The sequence below is a fragment of the Taurulus bubalis genome (assembly GCF_910589615.1).
Source record: "Taurulus bubalis genome assembly, chromosome: 12".
Classification (NCBI taxonomy): domain Eukaryota; kingdom Metazoa; phylum Chordata; class Actinopteri; order Perciformes; family Cottidae; genus Taurulus; species Taurulus bubalis.
This window is the reverse complement of record NC_136600.1, coordinates 4,738,047-4,750,505: the sequence shown is the minus strand read 5'-3', so window position 1 is coordinate 4,750,505 and position 12,459 is coordinate 4,738,047. Positions and strand designations below refer to the sequence as shown.

General features: G+C 46.9%; 1 protein-coding gene across 2 annotated transcripts; it reads left to right on the top strand.

The window, feature by feature from the left end:
- Window positions 1-651: 651 nt before the first annotated feature.
- On the top strand, window positions 652-8,908 carry cep76 (centrosomal protein 76; the record flags this gene model as incomplete). 2 transcript variants are annotated; one of them, XM_079227615.1, is made up of 13 exons in its annotated part: window positions 652-714; window positions 1,475-1,630; window positions 1,841-1,925; window positions 2,040-2,264; window positions 2,357-2,542; window positions 3,088-3,185; window positions 3,305-3,433; window positions 3,775-3,963; window positions 6,107-6,273; window positions 6,804-6,963; window positions 7,330-7,503; window positions 7,665-7,882; window positions 8,733-8,908. In XM_079227615.1, the coding sequence occupies 13 exons, from the start codon at window positions 652-654 to the stop codon at window positions 8,869-8,871; spliced, it is 1,989 nt and encodes a 662-aa protein (XP_079083741.1). In that variant the 3' UTR covers window positions 8,872-8,908. The 2 variants fall into 2 exon arrangements, with proteins under 2 accessions (XP_079083741.1, XP_079083742.1); XM_079227616.1 differs by having other exon boundaries at window positions 1,475-1,634; window positions 1,851-1,925.
- Between the last annotated feature and the right edge of the window lie 3,551 nt (window positions 8,909-12,459).

The following is a 12,459-nucleotide window of genomic DNA, read 5'->3' as shown; positions in this document are numbered from 1 at the left end:
TAGTAATTTAATTTTCTCTCATCTGTGGGATGGAATTGGCCTTTGTGGAGAAGGAAGTACTGTATTTGTTGTATTAGCTGTCCACCCCCTTTTTTAGGACTATAAAAAGAATACTTATATAAATGCTATATATTAGAGAGCAAAACAAATCTGAATTGTCTGTATATTATCAAACTAGTTGATGTATTATTAAATAATAACTGGTAAAAAAAAGAAAAAGATGTAATCGCTGTTGCAATTCGGACTACAGAGGGGTCCTTTACCGGTTGTCGCTGAAGACGCGACAACAGGGCGACCAAAACCATCCCTGAATAAAAGTCAGATATTTCTTCAAAATAAATGAAATTAAACCTACCCTAAAGTAAATTGGATATTTACCGATACCCCACTCGATCTGTATTACTTCTTTCCAGGTCGATATGGTCGTAGACAACAATATTGACCACCAGACGCCGACAGGCATCCGCGGGGCCGCGTTCCCGCTCACTCGACCGCCACAGTTCAAACTGGCAGTTGTGGTGGTTGTCACCTACGGGCTATCACAAAGTGGATTACGTTACAGACGACAACATGATTCCCAGGATCGAATATTGCCTCAGCACCAGTGTAACGCGTGAGACAGGGCCCTGCCTCTGACGAGCTCCAGCTGAGATGTCTCTGCCTCCAGAGAAAGCGTCCGAGCTGAAGCGGATCATTCACAGCCATCTGCTCAAGGTGAGCCAACTGAACCCGTGTCAACACAGTGTACACAATGGAAGTAAACAATGTCCCTTTGTGCGCCGCTATCCCCGAGAGGCATACTTTAATAGTCCTGGGTTTTCTGAAGGGAAAAACACATATACGCCAAACGCCACTTGAACATATAGCAAATTAAAGTCCACGTGCCCATTGAAGAAGAGTCCACGCTATATGCTTTATAAAGGCCTGGCACCACTACACGTTCACTTTCATGAAGTTCGGCGGGAGCGAATAAGTATATGGTGGCATTATTTAACAGGGTTGGGTTGGTATCGTCAAGCTGTCAGCCTGTGGAGCCGAGCAGGGTCAGAGGATGGAACCAATGTAGTGTTGGACCTGTGGGATTATTAGCAACTGGTTCAGGATAAGAACCACTAGATTCAGATATTCCTGTCTGGAAAACATGAATCTCACAAAGACACAATCTCTGTTTGGAAACAGCAAGATTCCAATGAGAAGCTCTTCTTACAGGTCTAATAATGAACATGATGGGTACTTCTTCCTTGTGAAGACTTGAAAGACACTGAGCGTTGCTCAGGAAGAATTTGCTGTGGGGGGAACCAAATATACAAGGAGTCTGTTGTCACAAGATATGCTGATGCATTGGTGAAAGGCATCGGTTTGTGGCTCTTGTTGAGGAAAACGTGGGTGTTGACCCGGTCTCTTTGGGTCCCCAGATGGACATGAGGAAAACGTGTGTGGATGTTGTGTTGACCCGGTCTCTTTGGGTCCCCAGATGGACATCCACGGGAGGATCCGAGAGGTGCTGGCCGAGGCTGCGAGGAGCGACCAGAGCGCGGCACATGGATCCCTGTCTGAGACGGATTTCCTCCACGCTCTGCAGCGCAGGGGCATCATCGAGGATGTGATGAAGGACCTGCACTTTACCCAGGTCGGCCCACACGCAAGGGGGCGATTACGCAGTTGATTGCATAGATTCATTTGATTCGAAACTGAATGCAAATAACCCAACTTTCTTCAATAATTTCACACTAATTTGAACCCAGATGCAGATAAAAAGTTCTCAATTGTACAAATTGGTATGAATTCAATCCCCAGCTGACTGTTTTGGTGTTTGTGTCATGTTGGTCTGCTTTGGTAGGAAGGCACAGCCGATGCAGAAACCGGGTCTCCTCCAAAGCTGGCTACTCCCTTTATAGACAAGAACATTACTCCACTGAAGAAGAGTAAGAGCCGCCCTGTTCAAGTCCAAATAAGCCAATGGAAAAGCACGGCCTGTTTCATTTCTCTCAAGTTGTCCTTCTTAATGTTGGAACGGTTAATTCTTTTCATTCTCTCAGCCAGCGTTGACCCGTCCAGGCGGCACTTGTATGTCCAAGTGCTTGGCGGTAAGGCTTTTCTGGAGCACCTCCAGGAGCCAGAGCCTTTACCCGGTCAGGTGTGCTCCACGTTGACGCTCTACCTGCACTTCCGCAACCAGAGGTTCCGCTCGAAACCGGTGCCCTGCGCCTGCGACCCGGACCTGAAGGAGGGTTTCCTCCTAGAGTTCTACACAGATGGCACAGGTATGTCGGTCGGTCGGGACCGGGGTTCTTATGATGCAGCTTCATTTGTTATCTAAATTATTATCTAATACACATTTGTTGGGGCCCCGTAGGCGAGGGCAGCAAAATGGCGGACGCAACCTCCATGCTGTCCCTGTGTGACCCGGTTCACTTGGTGCTGATCCGCACGAACACCTCCGGCGAGACGGCGCTGGTCTCGTCCTACTTCCTGGACTGGAGGACGGTCCTCGGCTCGCCCGGGGGGAAGACCTGTTTCGCCGTGGAGCTGATGGGAGTTGGTGAGGAATCAGTGAATACAGGAGAGACGGCGTGATTCTGAATTATTAATGTGCTTAAAAAAAAGGTACCTCTCTATGGCTGAATGAAGAATGAATGATGCAGCTCTTTGGTGGAGTTTATTGTGTGGGAATGCCCAGCTCACACTGATATAGAAAACAGTAAAACAAATATTGAAACATTTCATTTACATTACTTCCTAAACAAAGAATCTCTCCTCTTGGATTGGACAATATGAAAATGATACCCTGATCATCCAAAATGATTGCGATATTATCCCGATAATCATAAAAATCTGCTTAAAACTCTAAAAACATTCAAACTGGAATCACATGACCTTGCATTTTGTTATTGCATCACAGATAGGCTCCCTTGCATAAATGAAGAATAAATATACATACTTGCTTACTGCTAGTTTGATGTTATTACAGTGGAACTTTGACCATTAAAAATTGCCTGCTTCAACCCTTTAGAAAAAATATTGAACACCGTTAAGAGGCCATAGCATGTAGATTATCTATATAAAATTCTCTCTCTCTCTCTCTAGGAAGTGAAAGCAAAGTCCCGGCTGGTGTTCTGACCGTCAGTCTGGAGCTCTTCCCTCCTCTCACGGAGACTCTGAGCAGTGCCGTCGTCAGCACTCAGGTGACTGAATCCTCCGTGCTGGGGACCATCCATCTTCCTCAGAGCCGATATGAAGGCATCGATGTGAGAAAGACGAGCTCCATGTGGAGTAACTGATGTTCTGTGTGCTCCTCATTCAGCAATCACTGGAGAGGCAGAGGACAGCAGAGAAGGAGAGGCTCTTCCTGGTTTATGCCAAACAGTGGTGGAGGGAGTTCCTGCAGATACGTCCATCCAACCAATCGAAAATGGTCAAGATCTTTGCCCAGGTGCGTCTAAATACAACCTTATGTCAAATGTTTTTGAGTACTTTTAAGGACATTCACTTCTTGACTTGTTTCTTTTTTAGGAGTACATAGTAGAGTTGTGCATATATAGCAACTCCTAAAAAAAGAAAAATATATGCATATGCAGACATTGCTTAGGGAGTTAAAAACACATGATGTAGAACAACCTAAATATTGTTTTCCCTGGTCTAGTGTGTGCGTGGTTTGGGGAGAGGACTTCTCATATTCATAACCGCTTTAGGGATTATTGAATCCTGAACTCGTGGAGTTCCTATCCGCTCCAACCCGTCCCATGGCCTGTGTGTGTTTGTGTGTCTCCGCAGGACGAGAACGGCGTCAACAGGCCGACGTGTTCTTACGTGCGCGTCCTGCGGGCAGGGCGGCTGCTGGAGAGCCCCCGCCAGGCAGCCCGCTTCGTCAGCCTGCTGGCCCACGAGAAGGCCCCGGTGGTGGGGGGGGGAGGCAAGCAGGAGCAGTGGTGCACCTTGATGGCTTTCCTGTGTACAGGGAAGGTAAGGAGAACCGGCAACAGAGATGGACTCCTTTTTCAGAACACAATGCACATTACGATCTGAACTGTCAAAGACAGACAACAGAAGATGTATTGCACACCAAGGTTCCTGGTAAAGCTGGTGGAGGCAACTGTTCTATATTTATATAGAACAGCACCAGAGTTGTACTGTGTAGCTTGTGTTGTAGCCCAATGGTATGACACGGCAACACTCTTCTTTTGTTAGCAATATGCAAACAGAAAAATGTTGTGAACAGTTTAGTTCACAACATTTTCTCTCCATCCCTCTGCCTGTTGAGCCTTCTGCTAACTGAAGATAAAGGCTTAGCTGCGGCCGTTAGCAGAAGCCTAAGCTATTAGCTACGTTCAACACCAGCACATACAGCGTCAGAGTTACACTTTTTAAATCGTCCAGCGCGATCAAACATTTAACTTTTAAAATCATCTGTAATTCATTCTTTTTATGAAGATGTTCAATTCAGTTTATTTTATATAGCCCAACATCACAAATACAAGTTTGCCTCGGAGGGCTTTACAATCTGCACACGACATCCCTGTCCCGGGACCTCACATCGGATCAGGAAAAACTCCTCCAATAAAAATAGTAAAAACCCTTTCACAAGGAAAAAAGGGGAAGAAACCTGAGGGAGAGCAACAGAGGAGGATCCCTCTCCCCGGATGCACAGAAGCTATAGATGTCATGTGGCCAGAATGAACAACGTAACAGAGTTACAGCACATTACATGAATGTGACAGAAACTATTCATATAATGAGTAGTAGGCATGGTCCATGATCCAGATAGCCACGATCCAAACAAGATGTGTGCTAAAAGAAGATGAGACGACAGGAACGATGTGAAAAGAATCATGATCATTAAAAGTTAATACATGATATCATGATATATATCATATATATCATATTCATGATAACTCTTAGAACAGTCTTCAACAAATGCATCAAATGAAAGGACAAAGTGTCATTGAGCGTCTCCTCCTGTGACCAGCCTGCTGTGCAGACGGGGTTATTAATCTATTATGAATGTTGTCCAAAAGAAGTTTGTCCCAAGAGTGAGAAAGCATCACATAAACTGGGCTCAGCTGCGTTTACATTCACTCTCTTTTACAGCCGTTTGGGTCATGTGGACTGAGTGGTGTGTTTCTCTGCTCGATAGCGGGGGCTTTCCCAGACCACCACTGGATGAATGTTCCCTGCCTCTCCTCTGAGCGGCTGGCAGCACAGACACAACGCAACTCTCGCAAAGTGGCCCTTGTCAGCTGTGATTTATGAGTTTCATTCCAGGGAAAATTAATTTATTCTCATCAGTCCCCAGCCTGTTCCGATGCTGCCGTCCATGTTAGCACTTCTAGAGAACATCTATCATTCTGACTGGCCGGTAGCCCGAGCAGCTCCCTGCATGAAGAGCAGCTCAGGCCTCTTTACCGGAAGAGCTACGAGTGGACGAGGCGTCGCTCCTGCACGCCGACCTCCAGCAGAACGTTCCTGTCCGTTCAACCCTGGGAACGGGAGGCAGGAGAACCGTGCAGAGGAACAGGGCATTGTACCTCTGTCTGAACCGACTTCTCATTCATCATGCAGTGACATGTTGAAGTAGTCAAGCAGATGGTGTGAGGACGGTAATAAACCTCTTCCCATCAGTCGCAATATAGGGACTTGGAATATATGAATGATTCTAAAAATACATATTAATATTTCGAGAATAAAGTCAATACATTTCGAGAGTAAAGTTGCAATATTTCGAGAATAAAGTTGTATTACATTGGGCATGAAGTCACAATATTTTAAGAGTATTTGCGATATAAAATCGGACTATTTCATGAATAGTTGTAATATGTTTAGATGTTATTGCTCGAATACGCTGTCGTACATTTTGCTGCACAGCCAGCCTCTAAGTAAAACCCAGGCGTTGGTAAAAATGGAAATGAATTCCTTTTAAGAACAGGACCTCAATGATCTACCTGTTGGGTCAGGAGCCTCTGAGTGGAGCTCATTGTTTGGTTAAAAGAACCCGTTATGAGGGTGCCGCTCTAGAGGTGCTGGTACTATATTTAAGGAACTCCAAACACTAAAACACCACGTTGATGATGTAGTTCCCACACCTCAGAGGTCTGTCTGTCCTCCCCAGGGCGACTGCGAGGACCACGCCGCCCTGTTGTGCAGCCTGCTGCTGGGCTTCGGCCTGGATGCGTACGTGTGCGTGGGCACCAGAGCCAAGGGAGCGCCGCACACCTGGGTCCTGACCCGCGGCGCCGAGGGGAGCGTCACCTTCTGGGAGAGTCTGACGGCACACAGGTCCTTCTGTTCTTTTGGTGCCGTTCTTCAGCCGGCCGATAACTCGTGTATCTTGGCTGCTTTTAATATTCATATGTTGCATACGAAAGATATGTGCGCACAGTTTAGTTTTGTAACTACTCAAACTCATCAGTGGGACATCAGAATGACTTTTGCATGGGATGTCACTGCCAGAAACAACTTCTGAGAAACAATTACATTTTGGGTTTTTTTGTGAGAACATTGTGAAATGCTGCTCATGTTTCACTGACGGGCTCTGGGTTATAATGTTATAAGGCTCTGACATTAGGAAGGGGTCTCGCTCCTTGGTTCTGAAAGTACACAAAGCACAGCTTAGTGTTGTCTAAAAGATTTGATATGAGATGAGGTCGTTGCATACGATGAGCGCTGTATTGTGCTGAGAAACAAAATCCTGGGAAAACGGGCTGAAAGTTATTCTTTAATCACGCGCTCAAAACAGCATGGCCTCATGGATGTAATGCTAATAATATCTAGAGTGTGTGTAATGACAGTCCCATGTGTGTGCTCAGATACCTGCACCGGGCCATCGACCCGGATGCCCCGCCCCTGGCCACCCAGCCCCGCCCCGCCTCCCCCTACCGCACGGTGGGCTGCGTCTTCAACCACCAGAGCTTCCTGGCCAACGGGCAGCCCTCCGACGCCGTGGAGCTCTGTGTCTTTGACTTCCAGGTAGCAGCACGCTGCCCTGTTACTTACATGTCCATTGTTATACATGTCGATTATGATGAAACGTCATCATGCTTGTCTCAGTTGTTTTCACTGCCAGGTCGTGTGTTCACAGGCAGGGACAGGCTTCTGGTGAATGAGTGTGATGTCATATCCTGTGGCACGTTCACTATGCGGTGTAAATATCCAGTGAGTCAGACAGCCAGTGGGCGGTTGCCAGGGGAATGAAACCGGCAACCGTTCCATTCATCAGCAACTCAACGTCCTGTTGCATTGCCCTCCAGCGGCTGCCACAGCCTCGTGGTTCTTTTCCCCACAGGAACAACTGAAGTACGCCAAGATAAGAGCTTACCCCCTCTGTCCCTGCAGAATCAGTCTCGGTGGAAGGCGATGAGCGAAGAGGCTCTGCGGTCCGTGTGCGCGCCAGGCTCCACCGCCGCTCTGCCTCCTCTGCCGCCGCTCTGCGCCCCGTCTCTGGATCCAGCTGCTGCCAGCAACCAGCTGGAGCTAGAGATGCGCTTCATGGTTTCCGAGCACAGGAAGGTAAGCAGTGCCGGACCAGATGAGGATGCTTACAGTCCGGGAGGTTGAGGTCATGCATGAGTCACTGAGAAAAGCCACTGCTTTTTTTGAGCTGCTTCAGGACCCTTTTAAGTCAGTTTTCTGGGCAAAGTGTTGAGCTCCGTGGCTCTCTCCCTCTCCAGGACCTGGAACTGGCCACCGTGTGGGACGACCACCTGTCCTACCTGCTGTCCTCGGCGCTGTCGGCCTACGAGCTGGAGCGCTGCACCGGCGTCTCCTGCGGCAACGAGGAGTTCCAGGACGCGGTGAGGAGGGCGGTGCCGGATGGGCACACCTTCAAAGGCTTCCCCATCCACTTCCTGCACCGCAACGCGCGCAGAGCCTTTGCCACCTGCCTCAGGTTGGTCAACCCCATTCAGCGAGCAGGCTGTGGGAACACAAATTCTGCACGTCCTGCAGGGATGGATATATATCTATATAACATATATATCTCCATCTATATATATCAGTGGCGGGCCGTGCATTTTCTATCGTATACCGTAAAAGTCGGGTTACAAGTAGCAAGTGCTGCTAGCTTGCTACTATGATGGAAGATTTTCCTGTATCATATCTGTTAAAAAAGAATGAAGTCTCTGAATCAAAGTTGTCTTAAGTCCGTTTATTCCTGCAGGAAGGAAAAGTCTGTCACAGCTACTGGCGCAGCCTGTAACACAGAATTCAAAGAAGCAACAGTCATCAGCCCATTTTATAACACCATGAGGTCTCCTCCTCCAAACCCCCCCATGAAGGAAACCAGAGTAGCTGAGTCTGTTCGAGAAACATGAACCCCCACTGTTCCCGCCAACAGAACTTACATTCCCTTTGTCCTGACAATCAACACCTTATCTGTTTACGACCCCTCCATATACAAGTGAAGACAGGTCACTAAGCCTCTGACCTCAGTACTTTTCCATCTCCTCCGCTGCTGCTAGCTCCCCGCTGCTGCTACTAGCCGCGTCCCCTCTGCCCGAGTCGGGTGTCGTGCCGGGGCTGGTCCCGCTGGTCCTGGTGGTTGTCAGAGCGCTAGCAGGATTGCTAGCTGGCTACAGCGGGGAGCTAACGGGGACACTGACCGAAAGTAGTAGCGGCTTGTAACCCGACTTTTACGGTACATAAATACGCGCATAACGGGATGCTGTGTATATTTTGTCTTTGTTGTTAGATGAAAGTACATCTTTTCCATGCCCCGTCTCTTTTCACTTCCTGTGCAGGTCTGTGTTCTGTGAGGAGATAGTGTGTTGCCGTGGCGATCATGTGAGGCTCGCGGTCCGTGTCCGCGTGTTCGCCTACCCGGAGAACGCCTGTGCCGTGTGGCTCATGTTCGCATGTAAATACCGTTCTGTGCTCTGACCGCCGACCCACGGTGCTGCACAGCAACCCGGACTGGAAGCAGACTGCGGGCTTGGTACCGGTACTGGAGCAGCCGGCCCACATGCCTGGTACTGGTACCGGTACTGGAGGAGCCGGCCCACAGGCCTGGTACTGGCACTGGTACCGGAGCAGCCGGCCCACGGTGAGACGACATAGAAATGAACTTGTGACACGTTTGTGATGTTTGTACAGACACATCATTGTATTTATTTATCTATTTTTGTAAATAAAGTGAATCTTTCTTAATATCCTTTTAGAGCTTATTGAAGTCATTCTCCGGCCTTTCAAGCCTCGCTTTGGATAAGGAAAAAACAAAAAACATTGACTGACAAATACTAAAGGTAGAAAGAGCCACTGAGGAGGATCCTTCTTCCAGGACGTGTGCACAGAATAAGCATGATAAAATAGAAATAGAGAATCCATGATGAGGGACGCATGGAATGCAAATGTCTAATTCAGTTTTCATCAAATTGTTGGATGTAACGAAAAATAAGAGACTCACTATGTGAACATTTAACAAATTAAATGACCGTTGACAAAGATAAAGGGGTCAGATGAGGTCATTAAAGTACGGGCTGTGCATGAGAGGAAGATGAAGCTGTAGGGGTTCAAAACCAGGTGCACTAAAGCTGGATGGAGCGTCAGCCAGAGACCTTTTCATCCAAATTGTGAATTTGTGTGAAACCTGCATTTCAAATTAAAAGAATGCAAAATATTCTTTTCTTCTCTCTATCCAACACAAAGTTTGTTGCTTTTCAAGACATCAAACCTTCTCAATCACTTCTGTTCAATTCAGTTTATTTTATATAGCTCAATATCACAAATACAAGTTTGCCTCGGAGGGCTTTACAATCTGTACACATGACATTCATGTCCCAGGACCTCACATCGGATCAGGAAAAACTCCCCCAATAAAGATAGTAAAAACCCTTTCACAGGGAAAAAAGGGGAAGAAACCTGAGGGAGAGCAACAGAGGAGGATCCCTCTCCCCGGATGGACAGACGCAATAGATGTCATGTGACCAGAATGAATAATGTAACAGAGTTACAGCACATTCAATGAATATGGCAGAAATGATTCATATAATGAGTAGTAGGCATGGTCCATGATCCAGATAGCCACGATCCATTAAGCAGAAGGAGGTAGAGAGGAAGGGGGGCAGCAGGCAGGACCGGTTCCAGGCATCCACAAATCCATGGAAAAAGAAAGTAGTGTTAGTAATGTGCATTGAAGAGACAATCATGTATCCAGAAGGAGAGAAAGAAGAGGAGAGGAGGAGTGGGGGAGGAAGAGGAGGAGTGAAAGAGGACGAGAAGGAGAGGAGGAGTTTAGTGTATCCTAAGATGTCCCCCAGCAGTCTAGGCCTATAGCAGCATATATAGGGGCTGGACCAGGGCAAACCTGAGCCAGCCCTAACTATAAGCCTGAAACAGCCCTAACTATAAGCGCCATCAAAGAGGAAAGTCTTAAGTCTACTCTTAAATAACGTGACTATCTGCCCCCCCGGACTGAAAGTGGAAGCTGATTCCACAGAAGAGGAGCCCGATAGCTGAAAGCTCTAGCCCCCAACCTACTTTTTAACACTCTGGGAACCACAAGTAACCCTGCATTCAGTGAGCGTAATGCTCTCGTGGGGTAATATGGCACTATAAGGTCCTTAAGATATGATGGTGCATCACCAGTTAAGGCTTTGTAGGTAAGGAGAAGGATTTTAAATATGATTCTCGATCTTACAGGAAGCCAGTGGAGAGCAGCTAGTACAGGAGCAATGTGATCTCTCTTCCGCGTCCTCGTTAGTACACGAGCTGCAGCATTCTGGATCAACTGGAGAGATCCAAGGGATTTATCGGAGCAGCCTGATAATAAGGACTTCAAGTAATCCAGTCTTGAGGTAACAAATGTGTGGATCAATGTTTCTGCATCGCTTTGAGAAAGGATGTGCCAGATAATTGATTTCTGAGGTGTTCTGGGCCGAGTAAAATAACTTGAGTTCAGCAGCAGGAAGTTGCAGGTCATCCAGGTTTTGATGTCTTTTAGACACACTTGAAGTTTAGCGACCTGGTCTGATTCATCTGGCTTGATCGACAGATATAGTTGAGTATCATCGGCATAACAGTGAAAGTTTATGGAGTGTTTTCTGATAATACTGCCTAAAGGAAGCATATATAAGGTGAATAAAATTGGTCGAAGCACAGAACCCTGTGGAACTCCATGGCGAACGGCAGTGGTCATTGATGCCTCATCGTTTACAAATACAAACTGAGATCAATCTGATAGACAACGACTTAAACCAGCTCATTCATTCATTTTTTAGTGCTGTACCTTTAATACCAATCGACTGGTCTAGTCTCTATAATAAGATGTCATGGCCAATGGTGTCAAACGCTGCACTAAGGTCTAACAAGACAAGTACAGAGACAAGTCCCCTATCTGATGCAACTAGAAGGTCATTAGTAATTGTCACTAGTGCTGTCTCTGTGCTATGATGCTTTCTAAATCCTGACTGAAACTTCTCAAATAAACTATTGTTATGTAAAAAGTCACACAACTGGTTTGTGACTACCTTCTCCAGTATCTTAGAGAGGAAGGGAAGGTTAGAGATAGGTCTGTAGTTAGCCAACACCTCTGGATCCAGAGTGGGCTTCTTAAGAAGAGGTTTAATTACAGCTACTTTAAAAGACTGTGGTACATGACCCGTTAGTAAAGACAAATTGATAATATCTAGTAGAGAGGCACTAACTAAAGGTAAAACCTCCTTAAACAGCTTAGTTGGAAGGGGTCCAGGAGACAGGTTTAGATTTAGAAGTAGAAACCATTGAAGACAGTTGGTCAAGGTTGATGGTAAAAATTCCATCCAGACACAACAGGGCCCACAGCCTCCTCCATGGCCATCCCACCTGAGGATGGACCGGCAGTAGTCGAGGGCAGGAGATCATCGATCCTGTCTCTAATAGCCAGAATCTTACCATTGAAGAAGTTCATGAAGTCATTACTACTGAGGTCTATAGGAATACACAGATCCACCGAGCTATGACTCAGCCAGCCTGGCCACAGTGCTAAAGAGAAACCTAGGGTTGCTCTTGTTTTCCTCTATTAGTGATGAGTAGTAGGCTCCTCTGGCATTACGGAGGGCCTTCTTATATGTTCTCAGACTATCCCGCCAAACCAGCCGGGACTCCTCCAGACCGTTGGAACGCCAAGCTTCCGTGATGCTTGCTTCAACATGCGGGTCTGAGGGTCGATCCTCCTTTGCTTAATGATCCCCTTTTTTAGAGGGGCTATCGAGTCCAGTGTCACTCTCAAGGAGCCAGTAGCACCATCGACGAGCTGATCAATCTGGGAGGGAGTAAAGTTAGCACAGGAGTCCTCTGTTATATTGAGACATGGTAATGAATCAAATACAGAAGGAATCGCTTCCTTAAATCTAGCAACAGCACAGTCAGTTAGACATCTGGTGTAAAAACTCTTGCCTAACGCTGTACAATCCGGTAGTATAAACTCAAAAGTTATAAGGCAATGGTCTGATAAAAGAGGGTTCTGAGGAAACACTACTAAATGCTCCACGC